Here is a 19,086-nt window from a genome sequence, read left to right as displayed (position 1 = left end):
CTCTTCCCCCAAGAACCCTTCTTCAGGAACCCTCCGACCTCCCAGGGGTCTCAGTTCTCTGAGTTCTTAGATTTACTTCCTCAATTCCACGGAGCAGTTGGTCCTCTGCTGCCAGATACTGCTTCACAATTCTGTCTTCCACGAGTCTCCCTAGTTGGTCCTCCCACTCTTCCTTTTACTTGTTGCTTAGACCTGTAGTACTTAATTCATTCCGCCTTATAGTCTGGTTGGTTGTTTATATGTCTGCTTTTCCCATTCACCAGGAAACTGCTTAAGAGTGGGGACCATGTCTTACTCATTCCTCTTTCCTCATATTCAACCAAGGTGTTTTAATATGCTGAAGTAGATTTCTTGAGGGCAACAACTGCATTTATGTTACTTTGTGTCCCCACAATACTTAAGAGTTTCCCATTCACAGAGTAGGTATTAGCAAATTCTTTGTAATTTTTAGAAGTCTAACAGAAAATATTCTAATATTCATGTAAACACTAAAAATTTCTATTTTGTTTCCAACTTTGGAAAACTCACTCATGTCTTCCCAGTAGAATGGAAGATCAGAGGCTTGCTTTCAGCTAACAGTTTTTGGTAAACTGATAGGGGAGGGACAAAGGGGAAAAGGAAAAAGAGTAACTCAGTTGCCTGGAAAGAGCCACAGATCTGGTCCTGCAAGTGCCATAGCCCCCAGATTATCCAAAGCTGTCTCATGGACTTTTTAGGCGCTGTGAAACGTTTTTTGGGACAGGCTTTGTCAGGCAATCAGACTTAATAGTAGATTGGCCTTGCTCACTGGGAGGTACTCAGGGCTTCCTAATAAGAGGCTAGAAGCTTGTATCTCAGACACTGCTCAGCCCAAGAAACCAGCCGAAGCCATTGACAACTCACTTGACCTGTGAGTCCTAGAATGAGCTTCAGCTTTCAGGCGAACGCTTTGAACTTTTAACACAGAAGGCACAAAACTTCAAGTGTGGTCAAGTCATGTGTTTGTTTCTTTCTCCTGATTAGTCTGATAATCAACTGGGCGGTTACCATCTCGGGAACAAAAATATTCAGATTATATGACAAGTATCCAAGTAACTATATTCTGATGGTAACATGTATACTGGATGATGACTCTCTAGGGCACTGTCTTTGAACAAGTCCCCCTGCCCTCTTCTAGTAGAGGTTGCAGAGTAGGGATAATGATCTTTGGAAAAGAAAGAGACCAAGGTTTCCGATGTGAGGCTGGGAAGGAATATTTATTAGGATTGGCCTCCTACTAAAAAAGGAAATAGCTACAAAGTGTCCCCCAGACCTCCAAGGAGTCTCCGACCGCTCCTGATCAACCAGATAACTGAATGCTGCCTCCTCTGGGGCTCCCATAAGCTCCTCCTTTCCACCTGCTCCCAGCATCTCACTTTCCCTGTTTGGAAGGCCCCTTCCACACTTGTCACTTACTGAAATTTTTGGTGATGCTACTTTTCCTCAAGGTCCTATCACTTCCCTTGGTCACAATTAATTGCTCTCTCCATGTGCTTCTGTTACCCTGTACCTCTTTCAGACCTAGACTCATTAAGTATGATAATGCTTTGTATACAGGTATCTGTGTATCCTTAGTCCCAGGGGGACACCCTGTGGAACAAAAAACACTTGCCTCTAGTTTCCAGTCTATGAGGCACAGATGCACTCAACACACAGAAAAACAATACCAGTGGGATAAGTACTGAAAACTCGGTGGAATACTATCAAGTGAATTACTGGGATTACTTCATAAAGTATATTTTATATATATATATGGTTTTCCACTTTTAGAGTGGCCTTCAAGTAGAAGAGACATTTCACACCTGGTTTTGAAAGACAGGAGGGGCCATCTTTGGCCTAAAGAGTCAATGTGACCCTCACTCCTAGAGCAAGTCATATTCGAAAGAGTGGACCAAGGGCCAGGATGCTTGAGTCCATCTGCAGAACTCCCTGGTGATTTCCTCTCTGAGGAATGGAAATCATTTACCATCTAAGAGCCTGTGGGTGAATTAAAGAGAATGCAGATTCTGGTGAACTATTATTTGCAGCAAGGAAACAGGTGCCAAGTAAAAGGCACAGTAACCTGGAGGAAGAGACGGGATTGGGAGTTGCTCAGTCTCACAGGAGTCCACGTGTGGGTCTGCTTCTCCTGCTTCCTTAGCTTTTTCCAACGCCTCACCCTCACCTCCTCGGTTTGGGAGCCTGGCACAAAGCAGTGATCCGGGACCAAGGAAAGTCAAGTACCGGGGCAATTCCAAGACCTGAAGGCACTGCCAACCCCTTCATTAATGAGGTGCCCTGCGGGGTTGCCCGACAACTAACTGCTACTGCGAAGGCAAAAGGTAGGCGGGATGATTAAGGAAAAGTACCAGGATGAAGGACAAGAAACACACGGAGTAGGAGAGGCTTTTTAAGTGTCTACGCTTCAGAATTTACATAATCTTCCAAACTGTGGCTGCGTTTCCAGGAACTGAGTTGTATTTACCTTGGCTTCCCATTACGTTGGGAACAGACTTTCTTTAGGGAGAGGGCGCAGTTCCACTTCCTCGTCCCTCACGCCCTCCCCAACTCGCTTCCACTGGCGGACTTCTCCGCTCTGGAGGCCGCCCACAGGAAACTCAGGGTACTGGCCCTTTAAACGTGACCGGCGGCGGCCGACGCAGAACTGACGTAGAAACGAGAGTGAGCGGCGTCGGACGCCTGTTAGAAGGCGGCGTTCATCTTGGAGCCGGGCAAGAAGTTTTTCTGCTTTGGGCTATATACATCCTGAATATGATGATAGGAAAGTATCCACTTTTGTCTTTAATTGCTTTTCTTATACTCTCGTGATGATTCAACTCTCGAATGAAAGATGTAGTTTAAAAAAAACACTTCTGTCCCCACGCTTCTGCCCATATTAAAAATGGCCGTCGCCGCTTTCCACAAGGATAGTTGCTCTGCGTACAAGATCCAGGCGGAGACGAGGGTAGGTAAATACAGTGGGGCGGAGCCGAGGTTTCTCTGTAGAGGCTTGCGGGAGTCTGGAGGGCAGCTTTAGTCGAGAGTTGTTGGGTTTTGCTCAGGCGGGTGTGTGGAGCGGCCACTGCTTCCCGCGGCGGGCTCAGGGTTTCTGCCCTCCTTAGGCGTTAGCTGGGGAGGAGGCGGAGGGGGCCTCCTGGCCGGTCACCATGTGGGCCTTCCCGGAGTTGCCGATGCCGCTGCTGGTGAATTTGATCGGTTCGCTGCTGGGATTTGTGGCCACACTCATCCTCATCCCTGCATTCCGTGGCCACTTCATCGCCGCGCACCTCTGTGGTCAGGACCTCAACAAATCCGGCCGGCAGCAGATGTGAGCGGTGGCACACGGATCCCGGGCAGGGGACAAGGGCTGGGGCTAGGACTGGGGTGCTTGGCTGCGCGCGGAGCTGCAGCGCCAATCCAGCAGACAGCCCCTTGGGAGGTGAAGAGCAGGAGTGGTTAGCACGGGGGAAGGGGTGGCGGGAGAGGGGGAACTCTCGGGTGTGTCAGGGACTTCCTCAGGGGTGCCCGCCCCCCACCTAAGATTAGGGTACTATAATGCTTGCACTAGTGCGTGACCACGTGCCCTTTCCTCTGTCCCCTTCACCCCACCTGCTGCTGGGCCACAGCCCAGAGTCCCAGGGAGTTATCAGCGGCGCTGTTTTCCTAATCATCCTCTTCTGCTTCATCCCTTTCCCTTTCCTGAACTGCTTTGTGGAGGAACAGTGTAAAGCCTTCCCCCACCATGAAGTAAGTGGGCTACTGGGGGCGGTTGCCTATGTCTGGGGACTTGCGAGGTGCCTGAAAGAGAGGGTTATTTGGATTTGGGTGGAGGGGCTGAGGGAGGAATGAAAAGACAGAAATTCTGGAAAGGAATGGTGAAGTGGGCTTAGGCTTGAGCCATGACTTGCCCGAGCCTCCCCCAGTTTGTGGCCCTGATAGGTGCGCTCCTTGCCATCTGCTGCATGATTTTCCTGGGCTTCGCGGATGATGTACTGAATCTACGCTGGCGCCATAAACTGCTGCTGCCCACAGCTGCCTCACTACCACTCCTTATGGTCTATTTCACCAACTTCGGCAACACAACCATTGTGGTACCCAAGCCCTTCCGTCCGATTCTTGGCCTGCATTTGGATTTGGGTGAGTAGCCCTGCCACTACTGCCTCTGTGTCCCCTACTTCAGGGTACCAGTACACCTTGAGATATCCAGCAAAGCATCCTTCATGGCGCTCTGTATTCTCCTCCATGTCCCCGTTTTGTCCCTGTGTCTTCTCAGATCTTTTCTGTTGGCCCTTCATCCTACCCTGTGTCCTCAATACTTTTCTCAGAAGAATATCCTTAAATCCTCATTCTGTAGGTGGCCTTACTTCTTTTCTTACTGTCTTCTCTCCTCAGGGATCCTGTACTATGTCTACATGGGGCTGCTGGCAGTGTTCTGTACCAATGCCATCAATATCCTAGCAGGGATTAATGGCCTAGAGGCTGGCCAGTCACTAGTCATTTCTGCTTCCATCATCATCTTCAACCTGGTAGAGCTGGAAGGTAGGTGGGTTGTGGGTAGGGAGAGAGAGAAGTCTGAGTGTTAAGCGAATTGCCTGATATCTGGCTTTGGGAAATTCAGAAAAAAAGCAATATGTTAATAACTATAGAAGATGAGTAAAGGTATTAACTTTGCAAATAACAAGTAAGATTTATTAAATGTGAGAAAAACAGCATCCCTGTCATTTATACCTAGTTTGGCATTATTCTGTAGGCCATGATCTTCTCTTACCAAACATAAACAGTTTCACAGAAGTCCCAACCTCTGTGACCATGATAGAGTAAGATGAAAACCAGACCTCTCCATAACTATGTCTGAGCATAAACAAAACCACAAGAACCCAGAGCACCCCACAAAAATGACCAAGATCCCCCTCTTCTGGCTAACATGAGTGATTGCTGCTTCCTTCTAACAACTCAGTTCTTCCAACTTAAATAAAAATTAAGATGCTTAATATAGAATTACTCCTGTTGACAGCATCCAGTCCAGGGCAAAACTCTGCCTCCTTGTATCCTCCTCAGAATTACTTAAATCCTATAGCAAGTTCTCGTAACACACCATTATGAGACATCCCATGGTTCTACATGGTATGTGGTTTCTAGTTTCCCTTGTTACAAATCAAACCCAGCTTTGATTACAGGTGTGTTTCTAGTGGTTTTGGACATCAATAAGTGTTTATTAAAGCTAAGTGCTTTTTCACAGCGGCCAGTTGGCTCTGTTGGTTAAGAGCGCAGTGCTCATAGTACCAAGGTCGCTGGTTCGATTCCCACATAGGCCAGTGAGCTGTGCCCTCCACAACTAGATTGAAAACAACAGTTTGACTTGGAGCTGATGGGTCCTGGAAAAAGACACTGTTCCCCAATATTCCCCAATAAAAATTTTTTTTTTAAAAAAAAGCTAAGCACTTTTCAAACATCTCATTTAAATTTTGTAACAGTTCTATGTGGTAGGTGTTATTAACTGTGTTTTACAGCATTTCACAGATGAAACTGAAGCTTAGAGAAGTAATGTATCTTGATCAAGGTCACACTGGCAGTAAAGCTCGTATTCAAACTTAGGTCTGAACAGTCTAAACCAGTTTAAGACAATAACTAGTTTAGAAAGGGTTCACGAAAGAGGTAGAATGTTGAGAATTACCTGGGTGACATAAAAGGTGTTGTGAGTTCTTGAATGTGACTTGGGAGAGGTGGACAATACAGTTGGGACATAACTTAGAGGCAGACAAAAATAGGATCAGGGTGTACAGAGGAAGTGGCTATCAGTTTTTCCTTCTTTCTTTTCCCCCTGCTTCCAAAGGTGATTGTCGGGATGATCATGTCTTTTCCCTCTACTTCATGATACCCTTTTTTTTCACCACCTTGGGATTGCTCTACCATAACTGGTAAGTAGGCCTGTGGATAGGGGGACAACTATTTGATCATGTGGCAAGTGTTGTCCTGATCATGACCCATCTCCTAATGGAGAGGCTAAACCTGTGCATACCCATGTTGTGTTTTCTGGGTCTTCAGTTGGTAGTATTCTTAAATTTCTGTCTACTCAGCAGTGGTTGGTGACAAGTGCTGTGGTTCCCTAAGAATAGATGAATTCAGGACCTTGCGTTCCAGAGAGTTGCTGGGATTGCTGATTGGAGTCTCCTCTGAGCCAGAACTAGGGTCAGGGCTAGCCGAGTGCCCAGGGTGTGTTATGTGAGAGAAAGATTTGGTAATGCCTCTTGCCACTGGCTCAGATCCTCTCTCCCACACAGGTACCCATCACGGGTGTTTGTGGGAGATACCTTCTGTTACTTTGCTGGCATGACCTTTGCCGTGGTGGGCATCTTGGGACACTTCAGCAAGACCATGCTACTCTTCTTCATGCCCCAGGTGTTCAACTTCCTCTACTCACTGCCTCAACTCCTGCATATCATCCCCTGCCCTCGCCACCGTGTGCCCAGGTAGCTGCTTTGGGTTTTGAAAGGAACATTATAGCTTTTTCACTTGAGATTCATAAAACCAGCCTTATACATTTGCTGCGCAAAGGGAGGGCCCAAAAAAGGGCTGTTTCCCTGTGGATAGCCCTTTATAAATTACAGAGCACATTCACTTACATAATCTCATTTAATGTTCATAGCAACTCTGATCACACAATAGTAAGCAGCAGAGCCAGAAATAGATCTTGAGTTGTTTGACTCCAAATTTCATTCTTCTTCCTATTAAATAACCAGACTGAAGAGAGTTCATTACGTAGTGGACCAGTCACATAAAACTCTCTTGCCCCTGCAGACTCAATACCAACACAGGCAAACTGGAGATGAGCTATTCCAAGTTCAAGACGAAGAGCCTCTCTTTCTTGGGCACCTTTATTCTAAAGGTAACGGGAACAAGGAGGTAAGGCTTTAGGCCACCATCCTAACTTCAGGGAATGGGGAACCAAGGCCTGTATCAGATCCAAGGGGAGTTTGGAAGCATTAAGCAGATCCCCATTCCTGAAGCATAGGTATTAGCTGAAGTACTCATCACTTCCGGCCCTTCCAGGTAGCAGGAAGCCTCCAGCTAGTGACAGTGCGCCAGAGTGAGAATGAGGACGGTCCCTTCACCGAGTGTAACAACATGACCCTCATCAACTTGCTACTTAAGGTTTTTGGGCCCATGCACGAAAGAAACCTCACACTGCTCCTGCTGCTGCTACAGGTGCGGTTTGGCATAGGGTTTACACCTCCTTGTCTCCTTTTCTCTATGGTTCTTACTCTAATCCATTTTTCCTTGCAGATCCTGGGAAGTGCTGTCACATTCTCCATTCGGTACCAGCTTGTCCGACTCTTCTATGATGTCTGAGTCTCCAGATCATTGCCTTTTACTTCACAGTCTCCAGGGTTCCTGACTCAGGATGACCTCATCATTCTAGACCAAGACTGCCTTTTGGCTCGGGCCTCTCCCACCCTTCATTCTCCTTAGCATTTTGTTTCCCCCATGATTATTGACAAATTGGGCCTTTCTTGCCCTCTAGTGACTATTGATTGGACTTCGCCAATGGTTTCTTCAACCTGCCACTCTCCCTATCCATCCAGTCTTTGTAGCCCCCCAAGGTGGGATGCTGCATTTGTTATGCAGTTTTCTACAACTATGGTTTTCTACAACATAGTCAAGGACTATGTTGGGCCTGGGGATAATATAACCTTGGCTGGTGATAGGGACACAGGCTCAAAGATGACATTTCACTATAAGTATTCTAATTAGTAAAAGCAGACAGGGTTGGGGGGCACAGGTGCTCCCAGTGGTGACAATAAAGTGTTGTCTTGTTCCTGTAGGTCTGTTTCCTATATGGGCATTTTAGAGTACATTGGGAGGGTTGGTGGAGGCACCTCCTCCAAGAGGATGCCTGTCTCTCTGCCCCATCCTTTTTCTTTCAGTACATCAGGCCCCTTTTAGCAAGTGAGCAGAAAGAACTGCAACCAGACAGAACATATTGAATAAATATTGAAATCCTGATACTTCAAGTGGCATGGAGGGTCATAAGATTGCAGTTACCTGTTCTCTGAGCGGGGATTGAACTTTCAGGGGGTCTCATTTCTTCCCTTTTTCATTCTCCCTTGGCCAGAAAGGAGGAGGAAGTAGGGTGTGACCACACACGGAAGGGAAGATAGACGTAGTTGTAGTGTTGACCCCTTTCCTTTAAAAATACCAAGTCCCACACTATTTCCCAGAGGCGCTTCGGCTTGCTTCTTTCTCCACCTACTGTCTTTTAAAGATTTGGTCGTCGGGTGTAGGATTTAAATCTCGCGCGCTTCACATGGATTGGCTACATGAGGGAGTAGTTGGCTGGCTGAATACCGCCACTCCTCCTCACCATTCCCCGGGCAAACGGTTTTCAAATTCGACCAATCGGCTGGCGCGCTCCCTTAGCCGAGGCGCGTCACCGAAGGGTTAACTGCAACCAACCAGAGGCTGCTTTAGAGAAAGAAGCCAATCAGGAGGGCACGGAGGTGTGCCCTGGTGGCTTATAAGGGCGGTTTCCGGCCGTGCGCGCCATCAGTTAGACTGCAGTGGGTGGCTGTGCGGTGCTCTACGAAGCGCTCTCCCTCATCACTCCTCTACCTCCAGCGACATGTCGGGCCGTGGCAAGACCGGCGGCAAGGCCCGCGCCAAGGCCAAGTCGCGTTCGTCGCGCGCCGGCCTCCAGTTCCCCGTGGGCCGCGTACACCGGCTGCTGCGGAAGGGCCACTATGCTGAGCGAGTGGGAGCCGGCGCGCCGGTGTACTTGGCGGCTGTGCTCGAGTACCTCACCGCGGAGATCCTAGAGCTGGCGGGCAACGCGGCCCGCGACAACAAGAAGACGCGCATCATCCCGCGCCACCTGCAGCTGGCCATCCGCAACGATGAGGAACTCAACAAGCTGCTGGGTGGCGTGACGATTGCCCAGGGAGGCGTCCTGCCCAACATCCAGGCGGTGCTGCTGCCCAAGAAAACCAGCGCCTCCGTGGGGCCGAAGGCGCCAGCGGGAGGCAAAAAGGCCACTCAGGCCTCTCAGGAGTACTGAGGGGCGCCCGCGCCGTCGCCGGCCTCCCGGCCCTCCCTGAGCCACCACAAAGGCCCTTTTAAGGGCCACCACAACCCTCAAGGAAAGAGCTGAGCCACGGCGTCGGCTGCGCCGGCTGCCCCCCGCCCCGCGCGGGCTCGCAGTGGCCCGCTCGGGTTCTCTGGCCGGGCGCGGCCGTTGAGCGACGCCGCGGCCCGGGGAGTGTCCGGCGCTGTGACTCAGCCACCCTGCCCTCGGAGTCGCTGACGGACGCGGGGAGGCCGCGGCGCTTTGGGGAGGCCGGGCCTACTGCTGTGACGTAGAGCTGAGGGGAGCGGCCCGGAGGTGAGTCGCCGGCGGAGCCTCAGCGCCACGGCTCGTCTGCTCCAGCTCGGGGCTTAGGCCGCCACCTCAGGCGTGGCTGTTGACTTGCAGGCTTTGGTGGGGGAAATATTGATCCCGAAGTTCGTTAGGGCGCCCCCTTCCCGGCCAGATCCGGGGCTTTTCCAATCCGCTTCCTCCATCTTCACTAGGCCTGTGCGTTGCGGCCACGACGGACGTTGTAATGTGCACACTTTGCCCAGAGAAGAGCGCCTTCCGGGGAGAGGCTGGGGGAGGGCCAAGGCCTCCCGCCGGCGTTCCGACGGGCTGCGTGGACTGCGGGCCGCGTGCCACCCCGGCGCTGACGGGCAGCCGGGCCCCCTCCGCCGCCGCCGCCGCCGCCAGCCAGTCCAGCACCTAGATAGCACACTACAGTAACCCGTCTGGGCCCAAGGCTTCCGAACTGAACTGGAATTGAACCCGCCCGCCCAAGGCTAGTACCTTAGGTATTGGGGAGTTTTAAGATGGGCTAATTTTATTAAAGGATTGTTTTTTAAAAATGAGTCACTTTCATTTTGCCCCGAAGTGTTGTAGGCCTGATGACTTTGTAGATTCTTGAGGGGGTAGGGTTGGGAGTGTACTACCTAATAACAAGGCTCTGGTTAACTGGAGAGATGCAAACTACAGGCTCTTCAGATGGTTCACTTTTGGTGTTCTCTGGAAGATCATTTATTGAATGTTTGAAATGAGAACTATTGAAGCAGAAAAAAAGGAGTATTCCAGAACTGTGGACAGAGGTCCCAGCCTTCAAAATAAGGAGTAAAGTGTTGTGTTTGTCTTTATCTTTCCTGCAACCCAAACAAAAACAAAAACCACCTTCAGAGCTGATTTATTAAGAGTTGGTTACATCCAAAGGCTTGGCATCTTTCTAAAGAGATGAAGCCCCTACCTAATGAGGCAAGGCAGTCCCTCCAAGTCTCTGACCCTGCAGTTCAATCCCCTGGGGTAATCATTCCCCAGTTAGTGAGAATGGGGCACTGAGGGCTGAGATGCAGGCACTGGACAGCAGTAATTCAGGCACCTGTGCCTCACAGACCAGTTAGTGGGCATCATTAAGCTGTCGGGCAACGTCCAGGATGTTCTTGGCTCCTTTGTTCAGCAACAAGTTGGCCAGGCTGATGCCCAGGTTCTCAGCAGCTAGCTGAGCTACTCGTGGAATGTTCTGGGCAGTGATGCCCACCAGCTGTGGATCATCTTCAGGGCCATCTTCATGCTGGGTGAGATAATATAAGATTTGGTGAGCACAAAAGGGGAGGTCTCAAGGCAGACTTGTTTCTTAACCCTCCCTCACTTTCCAGCCTTGGCACCTGGACAGGGACTCTGATGGTGGCCTGCATGGTCTCTTGCATACTATCTGAGCCATCCAGACTCCAGACTCCTCCAGTCAGGTACAGCTGGGAACGAAAACGGTTTGCCTTAGCATATTCTGAGAGGGAACTGCTTAGAAACCTGGGCTCTTGCCAGCAACTCAAGGACGCACAGGGAGAAACGCAACAGTCCTTTCTTTCCTGCCCTCCCACCCATCTTCCCTGCTTACTTGCCCATCCTTCATAGCTGTATGCACTGCTACTGGCACACTGCAGCCTCCTTCCTGCAATGAGAAGTTCTCCCCGTGAGTTCCAAAGACCCTCTTAACACTACCCTGTGACCAGAGCCCTATGAGGACATGAGTGAAAAGGAGGCCAGGGACCCAGACTTGGGTCCTCTATACACAATATTCAAGAATGAATTGCCACTAATTTCAGAGCATGAATTTTAGAAATCTCCCCAATATTCCCAACTCCCCACCCCTCCACAGCTGAAATACAGGCCCTACCAGGTGCCTCAGGAAGGCCCGTTCAGCAATGCAGCAAAGCAGAGTCTCAGGATCATGCAACACACCCACCAGATCCAAGATGTCCTTGTCCTTGGCTCGGACTTCCACGCCCAGAGCCCCCTGGTGGAAAAACAGCCTAAGACATCAGGTCCAATCTTTCCCCAACCAATGGAGCTACGGATGGGAACCAGCCCAACTCCATCTGCTCCCCAAGGCCTTTTGGTACAGTAGCCTCCCAAGACCTGGCCCTCCCTAGGAACGTTTATGCTGGGGAAGCAGATGCAGACTGAGACAGTTGTGTAACCATCTTGGTTGAGAACAAAGGGGTATATCAACACGGCTTCCTGGTCAAGCATACCTGACCCACAGCATACATGCATTCCTCAGGGTGCAGGATCTGTGGGGGCAGAATAGGCAGAAAGGTAGAGATGAGGGTACCTAAAAGAACAGCAGTGACATGGGGCTTCCCTATCATATAGAAAGCCTGGATAGGCAAAAGATGGCCTCTGATCCCCAATCTTCCATCCTGGGACTCATTTTGATTGTAGTGTTTTCCAAAGACTAGAGGCGGGGTGTTTAAGAAGAGCACATAGGCAGGAAGGGGATAAAGATTAACAGGAGGGAATAGGGGCAGCCCCTACCTGCCCCACCCGGTTCTGCCAGCCCATGCGATGCAGGCCAGCTGCAGCCAAAATGATGGCACTGAATTCCTGCAGCTCATCCAGCTTTTGAAGCCTTGTGTTGAGATTTCCTCGCTGTGAAGAGATGCTAAGGACCATGAGCATTGTTCCCTCTTCCTGAAGCATTCTCTAAATGGTTAACTTCTCATCTTTCAGTTCTCAGCTTAATGGTAACAGCATGCCACATACTAAAGTGTTTTACATGTCAACTCATTTAATTTTCACAGAAACTCTAAGGTAGGTTTTATTATCTCCATGTCACAGATGAGGAAAATGATACACAGAGATTAAATAACTTGCCCAAGGTTACAAGATCTCTAAGAAGCCTTCCTGACCCCCCAAATCTGTTTAGGTGTTCCAGTTAGAAGCTTCCAGAGAATTCCTTACTTTGCTCATTGGAGCACTTAGCACACACTATTTTAGTTTTACAAAACATACCACATATTCATTGTAAAAATCAAAACAATGTAGTAGAATATAAAATAAAAATGGAAGTACCCTCCATACTCCCCAGCACCTCCCTGGAGTATCACTCTTTGTTATCAATGCCTGTTTGTCTGCCTCCCAAACCAAAATGTAAACTCTACATAAACAGGGGCAATGTTGATCTTGCTCACCACTATCCCCATTGCCAGGCACTTGCCTGGAGCTGAGAAAACATGAAAGGATTATGGATGGATGGATGGATGGATGGATGGATGGATGGATGGATGGATGGATGGGAGGACAGCCAGCCCACTGCCCTGTGGCTCACTTCCTCTGGAAGCCCCTTCCACTCTCAGGACTCCCAGGGCCCTCTGGACCTCATCTTCCTCCTGGGCTGCTCCTCTAAAAGGATACAATATTCTTGAACTCCAGATGTGGGAACTTTCTCTTCAGCTGGGCTGCTCTCCGCAGGGAGCTGGTTCCTACCACACTGCTCAGAGAGGATTTAAAATTAGATTTAACCCTAGGCAGGCACTGTTCCTTTCTTCCTCCTTCTAACCATCCATCGTCTGTGCACATTCCACCAAGATGCCTATCCAGGCCCCACTCACCTCTTCTCTGGCAAGGTTTCTAGAGTCTTCCCAACAAATTTTGGGTGAAAGACAACAGCATCATAGGGGTTCTCTCGTCTGTGGGTGGAGGGGAGGACAGAATGATGGAGAGATCTCAGTTCAGGTCACTTTCAGTCTCTGCTGATAGCTAACTAACTGGCATTTTCTGAGTTTTCTGCTATGCTTGATACTCCTCAGGGCAGGGGATGCAGCCCTAGAGGCAGAGGGTCAAGTCCCAAAGGGAAAAGCCAAGGTTAACATGTTGCCCGCCCACCCTACCCAGGCCCTTACTCGCAGGACATACTTGCAGATGGCTCCAATGGTGAAGCCCGGAGGAAGCACAGTGGGCAGATCCTTCAGGGAGTGAACAACCAGGTCCACTCTAGAGAGATGGGATAGGGCAAGGAGAAGGAGTCTGGGCAGCAGGCCCCCACTTCTCCACCTACCCCTGCCTCTAGTTCAGTGGCAGAGCCTAGAGCAGTTTGGGAAGCAGGCCTCTCTTGAGATCTCAGGACCCTGAGACCTTTATCCCCACACTCCCACCCCCTCCCCCAGTCAATCTTGCACTCCAGGAAGCCAGATGGCTCAGAACCAGGACACTATCCTTTTCTGATGCCTGGAAAATCCCCCATATGATTCCCCTCTCTAGCTTATCCAAGGGTTTAAATTAGGCAGTCCAGCTGATATCCAGGTCTGATGCACACACTGGAGTCCTAGCAAGAGGCAGAGAGGGACCACACTCTGTCTTTTTTTTTTTTTTCTGGTTGCTATTCCACCATCTTGGATGTTCTCTCACGTCTTTCACTTACTCATTCTTCTCCAGTGCATGTTCCAGCTCTTTGGTAAATAGGCTCTTCTCTCCAATCTGCCAAACAAGAAAGAGCCTCGGACTAAATCTCTTGGGGGAAGGAGAGAGGAGGGGAGCAGGGATTGGGGGTGGAAATGTTACCTTAGAGAGTGCAGTATCAAGAATCTTGTCCCCTGTGGTAGACATAGCAACTGTGGAGAGAATCAGGCGCTCACTGAAAAGTATATATTGAGCCCCTACTGAACCCAGCCCTGTACTAAGAGCCAAGGTAAATGCCAAGGCAAATAAACCCCCGTCCCCACCCTCTGGGAGTGTACGAGGCCAGACGGCCTCAGAACGAGACCCAAAGCAGAAGATGTTAAATGCCAGGCTAAGCCAGGGAGTCAGAGCTGGAGGTGTTCAGAGGAAAGAGCCCTCCAAACTGGGGACAGCCATGAATTCTCGAAGGCAATGGGACCAGGTTGTGGTCCTGGGCCAAGGCAGAAACGCTCTGTTCTCCCCTTCAGAAGGTATGAGCTTCCTGTTAACTTCCATGCCTGTCCAGAAAACTCACTGATTTCAAACTGCAGTCCTGGGTATAAGGCTTTCAGGGTTGCCACCACACTGTCCGTCTGTATGCGAGCCAGCTGGGGGCAGAAATATGGATTAGTCCTGTCCTTCCCTGGCCACTGCCCTGAGCTCAGACCACCAGAGGGTCAGGATGATCCTGAAAGGACTGGAATTCAGATAGGGGGTTGAATGCCCATCTAGGAAGGAAAGAAGCGTTTTGGCCTAGGAATCCTCTGCACCCCAACAACTTCCACAATCCAAGGACTATCTCTCCACAGAATGCAATCTGCCATTATGCATGAAATTTAATACACAGCCACCACATTTCCTCCATCCCTGAGCTGCTGGGAACTAACCCTGAGGACCCCCCAATTTGTAATACTGTGAGCACAGAACTCTTCCAACAAACCTCCTTCTTCCAGTACCTGCACTCACCTGGCTCTTGCGGGTACCCACGCGAATCACTCGCATCTTTGGACTGTTTTCTTCCTGCAAAAAAAGTCCCCAGGTCACAGTCCCCTCCGTTCCTTGTGTTCTTCAGCACCTTGTCCAAGAACCAGAATCACTGGCTTGGAAGAAAGGAACCTGAGCACCTGGCCTGGGGCCAGGTAAGCCTTAGAGTGGGAAAATATTCCAAGAATGGTCCCTTTACTTTCCTCAATTCCTTCTACCCTCTTCACAGATCCAGAGAAGCAGAGGGAAGCAACGGTAGGACCTGCCGTTGTTGCACTAACCAAGACAGTGAGTCCTGAAGCCCACCCTGGCCAAGGCAGTGGGGGTGTTGCACATAGCCAGGTGGGTAAAGAGATAAGGCCCATCAGCCAGGCCACAGAGAGGGTGGAGCCTGTAGCAGGCATGGGCAAGACAGCTGGGGCCACACACGGAACTTATGCTGAGTCACTGAGGACAAGTTCAGCATTCACAGCAGAGCAGGCACTCAAGAAAGCTTCAATGCCACCCAGATGCCAAGAGCTACCCATCAGCTGCCACACTACGATCCCCTAATCTGGTTGGAATGATACAGAAAGGACTGGGGTCACAGAGTTTATGTATAGGCCTGCTCAGCCTCTTGGCTGGTGACCTTAAGCACATCATCCCTTCAGTACCTACTAGTGCTTCTAAAACATTAAGAGGTTTGGACTCAAGTATCTTCTGCCTTTGATGTTCTATAAGACTAAGAGGCTAAGCTGCCTAATGTCCATTCACTTAGAGTGCTGCCTCGGGTTTCATCAACAAGGAAACATCGGGGGCGGGCCCGGTGGCTCAGGCGGTTAGAGCTCCATGCTCCTAACCCCGAAGGCTGTTGGTTCGATTCCCACATGGGCAGCGTCCCCTGCAACTAAAATTGAACATGGCACCTTGAGCTGAGCTGCCGCTGAGCTCCCGGATGGCTCAGTTGGTTGGAGTGCGTCCTCTCAACCACAAGGTTGCTGGTTCGACTCCCGCAAGGGATGGTGGGCTGTGCCTGCTGCAACTAGAGGCAACTGGACCTGGAGCTGAGCTGCGCCCTCCACAACTAAGACTGAAAGGACCACAACTTGAAGCTGAACAGCACCCTCCACAACTAAGATTGAAAGGACAACTTGGCTTGAAAAAAAAGTCCTAGAAGTACACACTGTTCCCCCAATAAAGTCTTGTTCCGCTTCCCCAATTAAAAAAAAAAAAAAAAAAAAAAACACAAGGAAATATCGGGATGGCAGAGACCAAGCCAAGAACTCAAAGCACTCTTCCTCCTGCCAGGGCACCTTGGACAAAGGTGTTCAGTGCCAAGCAGGTAGAACTGAGTTCTTCAGTCTGAGGTCCTATTTCTTTCTGGATCTCAACAGCAGCCACTGTAGATACCGTCAACTTTCCTTGTTCTGGGATTTTCATCCCATGGAGCTCTTTTGCAGGTAGGCATCTGAGGAAGAGGTGATAGCTGATTGGTCTTTGACTCTAGTCTATTCCATTGCTATCACTTCTCTAATAAATCAGTCCTGAGGGACCCTGAGCAAATTAGGCTAGGCTTGGAATGCTAAACATGGCCACTAAAATTCTGGGCCACAGGGAACCCAGAGTTATCTAAGGTCTCGAAAACTGCTAGGTTCAAACAATCCCTTAATTTCATTGATTCTACACAGCATATTCAGTCAAATTGTTTCATTAAAAAATTATTTATTGAGCATTAATCTTCACAACCACCTATCAGGTAGACAGGGAGGCATCTCTGGGACCATAGTCCCAGAAGCAAAGGCTGGCTCTGAGGGGTGAAGTGACTTGTCCAGGGTTACACAGCTAATAATGGGCTGACAGCAGGAGCTAGAATCCGGATCTTCCTCCTTCTAGTGCAGTGCTCAGGAATGTCTGCAATGGCAAAGAATCCCTCATCTCACCAGCAGGCTGGAGAGGGAGAGATAAGCAGCTGCCCTACCTCTTTATCTCAGGCTGGCAATGGCCTCCACCGGCTCTGTAGCTTGCATCTGCACAAGCCCAGAAGTCGGGTTGGCAGGCCAGGAATAGGAAGACCTAAGGACGCCCCTAACCCCATCATAGTAACCCAATAGTGTGTTTCAGCTGGGGACTTCGAGAGTAGGTTGGGGCTGCGTGACCACTAAAACGGAAAAAAGGGAGAGGGAGCACTTCCAACATGGCTGTGTGCAGCTCAGAGACTTGGGGTCTCCTGTCTGGATGCGAAGTGGAACATCTTCCCAAGGTGGTCGAACCTCCCCCGCACCACCCGCCTCCGCCTCGTGTGAAAGGATCCTAGGGGAGAGTACCCAGTCTTCTGTATTCAACCTTCCCGGGTTGGGTCACTGGATCTAGAGCCGTGGGTGCCAGAATCCCACCCAATTTCCCGGAGGGCTGGGGGCTCCGTTCAAGGCAATCTCTCCACTCTTAACCCCATCCCCACCGCTCACCGATTTCCCCCCTCCTTCCTAAGGGCAAGCCAGCTACTGGCCCTTTAAAAAACATTCGGACACGCACACACGAAGGAAAGGCGTTCCGACCAATAGACAACAGAGGGTGGCAACCTGGGGCCAATCGTTGCACTGCTAGTCCGGAAAACCGAAATAGCGAGGTTCCTTGGCGCAGGACTCACCACCGCCGAGGCCGCGTTGCTGTTACCAGACATGGCTGTGCTTGGAAGGAGCGGGGAGAGGCTGTCGCCGAGGCCCTAGGATCCGGGGAAGCCAGAAGCATCGATTGCCGGGTACCGGGTCCACGCGGGGCCTGACCTCCAACAGTGGCCTCAGACTCGCGGCTCTAGGCCAGGCCTACGTCACTTCCGGCGCCCGCCCTCCGAAGGAAGGTGTCTCCCTCTGGGCGGGAATTAGAACGATCGCGACGGAGACCTAGCCCTTGGGTTACCGCCCCTACTCCACAGGCTGACGCGGGACGGGGCGGGGGGCGGCGGGCGGGGGTGGGGTGGCGTGTCCCAGCCGCAGCCTTCCCGGTTTGAGACCCAGGCCTACCACCTACGCTTTTCTGCTTTCACCTACACTTAGTTCTGAGCCAGTAATACTGATGGTCAGTGGCTAAAATATACTCCCCAGATTAAACCACAAAGTAAACTGCACTCCCCTCCTACCGCCACCCAAAGGGATGGTCAGTTAAGCCAAAGTTAGCCCCAAGAAGGAAAGGAGACCATATAAAACCTGAAGTGCTGCATTGGAAGTAAAGGATCCTTGAGGGAATTACCATGCCCCCTAGGTTGGATTCAATATCTACAAATAAAAGGAATGCTCCAAAAAGCTAGTCATCCAGAATTCTACAGCTTTATCTCCTTAGCTCTGGCACATTAGTGCAGTTTCTGTGGCACTTCCTTCACTCTATTCAAATGCAGGTCTGCTACAACCTTGAAGTCGGCAACATTTCTATTTTTAAAATAGGGAAAACTGGATCAGAGATTAAAGGTCATGCCTAGAGACAAATAACTGAAGTGGGAGTGCCAAACACATGGAAAACAGGGTTTGTTAGAAAAAGGGCCTTACCCGCTGACATTACTAATAACCGTGTATACATATTGAGCACCCATGCAGGAATCACTCTACAAAGAAATGGATACCCATTCGTTCCTTTGGCCTTCATAATGTCCTTAAAAGAAAGGTATCATAATTCCTAATGTACAGATAAAGAAACAGGTTCAGAGGAGGTAAGAGTTGTTCTAAGTCAAGCTAGGATTCCAACTAGGATACAAAGTTTGCACTTTTCTAAGTTTACCTAAACCGCAATGTCCAACTTGCTTTCTTCAATTAACCCCATAGGAGCAATTTCTGACAGGTGATGTAACACAAATTACATGCAGACACCAGCAACATAAAACTTCAGCAGACAACTTGAAACAGGGAAAAATGTTTCAATAAAGGCCCTTTTATCCCTTACATCTGGTACTGAATAGGGCAAGACACCAGCCTACCCATGATAAAGGCAGACTTAAGCCCAAGGCTCCCCACAAGAATCTGCCTCCTACCTGAATACTCTGTCCAAATGACACCCAGAGAGACCAGCTGTGGGGACAGAGCCAGGAGTGCAGTTTCCAGGCTCTCGGCCTCACGTGGAAATGTGCTGGCTCGGGTAGTAAATGGCCATCAACTGTGATCGGATGGCCATCAGCTGTGGCTAGTTGGCCGTCAGCTGTAACCAGTGAGCCATCGGCCACTAATATAACTGCTGTGGCTGCGCTAGCAGATGATGGTGGCTGACAAGTGCGGATTGCAGTTGGCACGACAGATTGCAGTTAGCAAGTGAGGTTGGTTGGCAGAGAAGTGGATCGCAGGTTGCAGATCATGTGGCTCCAACCCAGCCAC

General features: G+C 50.0%; 3 protein-coding genes across 9 annotated transcripts; 2 read left to right on the top strand and 1 right to left on the bottom strand.

Annotated features, from left to right (window-relative positions):
* The first annotated feature begins 2,072 nt into the window (after nucleotides 1–2,072).
* Nucleotides 2,073–7,819, top strand: DPAGT1 (dolichyl-phosphate N-acetylglucosaminephosphotransferase 1). 7 transcript variants are annotated; one of them, XM_081065068.1, is made up of 10 exons: nucleotides 2,073–2,962; nucleotides 3,120–3,325; nucleotides 3,624–3,744; nucleotides 3,937–4,134; nucleotides 4,390–4,536; nucleotides 5,831–5,915; nucleotides 6,279–6,467; nucleotides 6,796–6,883; nucleotides 7,048–7,203; nucleotides 7,282–7,819. In XM_081065068.1, the coding sequence occupies exons 4-10, from the start codon at nucleotides 3,960–3,962 to the stop codon at nucleotides 7,345–7,347; spliced, it is 906 nt and encodes a 301-aa protein (XP_080921194.1). In that variant the 5' UTR covers nucleotides 2,073–2,962; nucleotides 3,120–3,325; nucleotides 3,624–3,744; nucleotides 3,937–3,959; the 3' UTR covers nucleotides 7,348–7,819. The 7 variants fall into 7 exon arrangements, with proteins under 7 accessions (XP_080921194.1, XP_080921192.1, XP_080921193.1 ...); XM_081065066.1 differs by having other exon boundaries at nucleotides 3,921–4,134; XM_081065069.1 differs by having other exon boundaries at nucleotides 2,665–2,962; nucleotides 3,721–3,744; nucleotides 3,921–4,134.
* Nucleotides 7,820–8,512: 693 nt separating this feature from the next.
* On the top strand, nucleotides 8,513–9,898 carry H2AX (H2A.X variant histone). Its single transcript, XM_081065073.1, has one exon. The coding sequence runs from the start codon at nucleotides 8,618–8,620 to the stop codon at nucleotides 9,047–9,049; it is 432 nt and encodes a 143-aa protein (XP_080921199.1). The 5' UTR covers nucleotides 8,513–8,617; the 3' UTR covers nucleotides 9,050–9,898.
* A 324-nt stretch (nucleotides 9,899–10,222) lies between these two features.
* HMBS (hydroxymethylbilane synthase) lies at nucleotides 10,223–17,585 on the bottom strand. The gene is made up of 14 exons (XM_081063078.1): nucleotides 17,379–17,585; nucleotides 14,735–14,788; nucleotides 14,304–14,376; nucleotides 13,892–13,941; nucleotides 13,752–13,807; nucleotides 13,247–13,324; nucleotides 12,943–13,020; nucleotides 12,746–12,821; nucleotides 11,867–11,980; nucleotides 11,584–11,622; nucleotides 11,226–11,345; nucleotides 10,947–11,000; nucleotides 10,717–10,803; nucleotides 10,223–10,622 (listed from the first exon to the last, which is right to left on the bottom strand). The coding sequence occupies exons 1-14, from the start codon at nucleotides 17,409–17,411 to the stop codon at nucleotides 10,449–10,451; spliced, it is 1,086 nt and encodes a 361-aa protein (XP_080919204.1). The 5' UTR covers nucleotides 17,412–17,585; the 3' UTR covers nucleotides 10,223–10,448.
* Nucleotides 17,586–19,086: the final 1,501 nt, after the last annotated feature.

Source organism: Rhinolophus hipposideros (genome assembly GCF_964194185.1).
Source record: "Rhinolophus hipposideros genome assembly, chromosome: 10".
Taxonomy (NCBI): Eukaryota; Metazoa; Chordata; class Mammalia; order Chiroptera; family Rhinolophidae; genus Rhinolophus; species Rhinolophus hipposideros.
This window is presented reverse-complemented; position numbering and strand designations above follow the sequence as displayed.

What these genes read in the sequence shown, in the direction of transcription:
- HMBS (XM_081063078.1), bottom strand. Translation starts at nt 17,411, where the DNA reads ATGTCTGGTAACAGCAACGCGGCCTCGGCGGTG. An exon ending in GCAACGCGGCCTCGGCGGTG is followed by an intron (nt 14,789 to 17,378) that starts GTGAGTCCTGCG and finishes CTTTTTTTGCAG; the next exon opens with GAAGAAAACAGTCCAAAGAT. An exon ending in TGGGTACCCGCAAGAGCCAG is followed by an intron (nt 14,377 to 14,734) that starts GTGAGTGCAGGT and finishes TTCTGCCCCCAG; the next exon opens with CTGGCTCGCATACAGACGGA.
- DPAGT1 (XM_081065066.1), top strand. Translation starts at nt 2,900, where the DNA reads ATGGCCGTCGCCGCTTTCCACAAGGATAGTTGCTCTGCGTACAAGATC. An exon ending in CCTCGCCACCGTGTGCCCAG is followed by an intron (nt 6,468 to 6,795) that starts GTAGCTGCTTTG and finishes TTGCCCCTGCAG; the next exon opens with ACTCAATACCAACACAGGCA. An exon ending in TGCTCCTGCTGCTGCTACAG is followed by an intron (nt 7,204 to 7,281) that starts GTGCGGTTTGGC and finishes TTTTCCTTGCAG; the next exon opens with ATCCTGGGAAGTGCTGTCAC.
- H2AX (XM_081065073.1), top strand. Translation starts at nt 8,618, where the DNA reads ATGTCGGGCCGTGGCAAGACCGGCGGCAAGGCCCGCGCCAAGGCCAAG.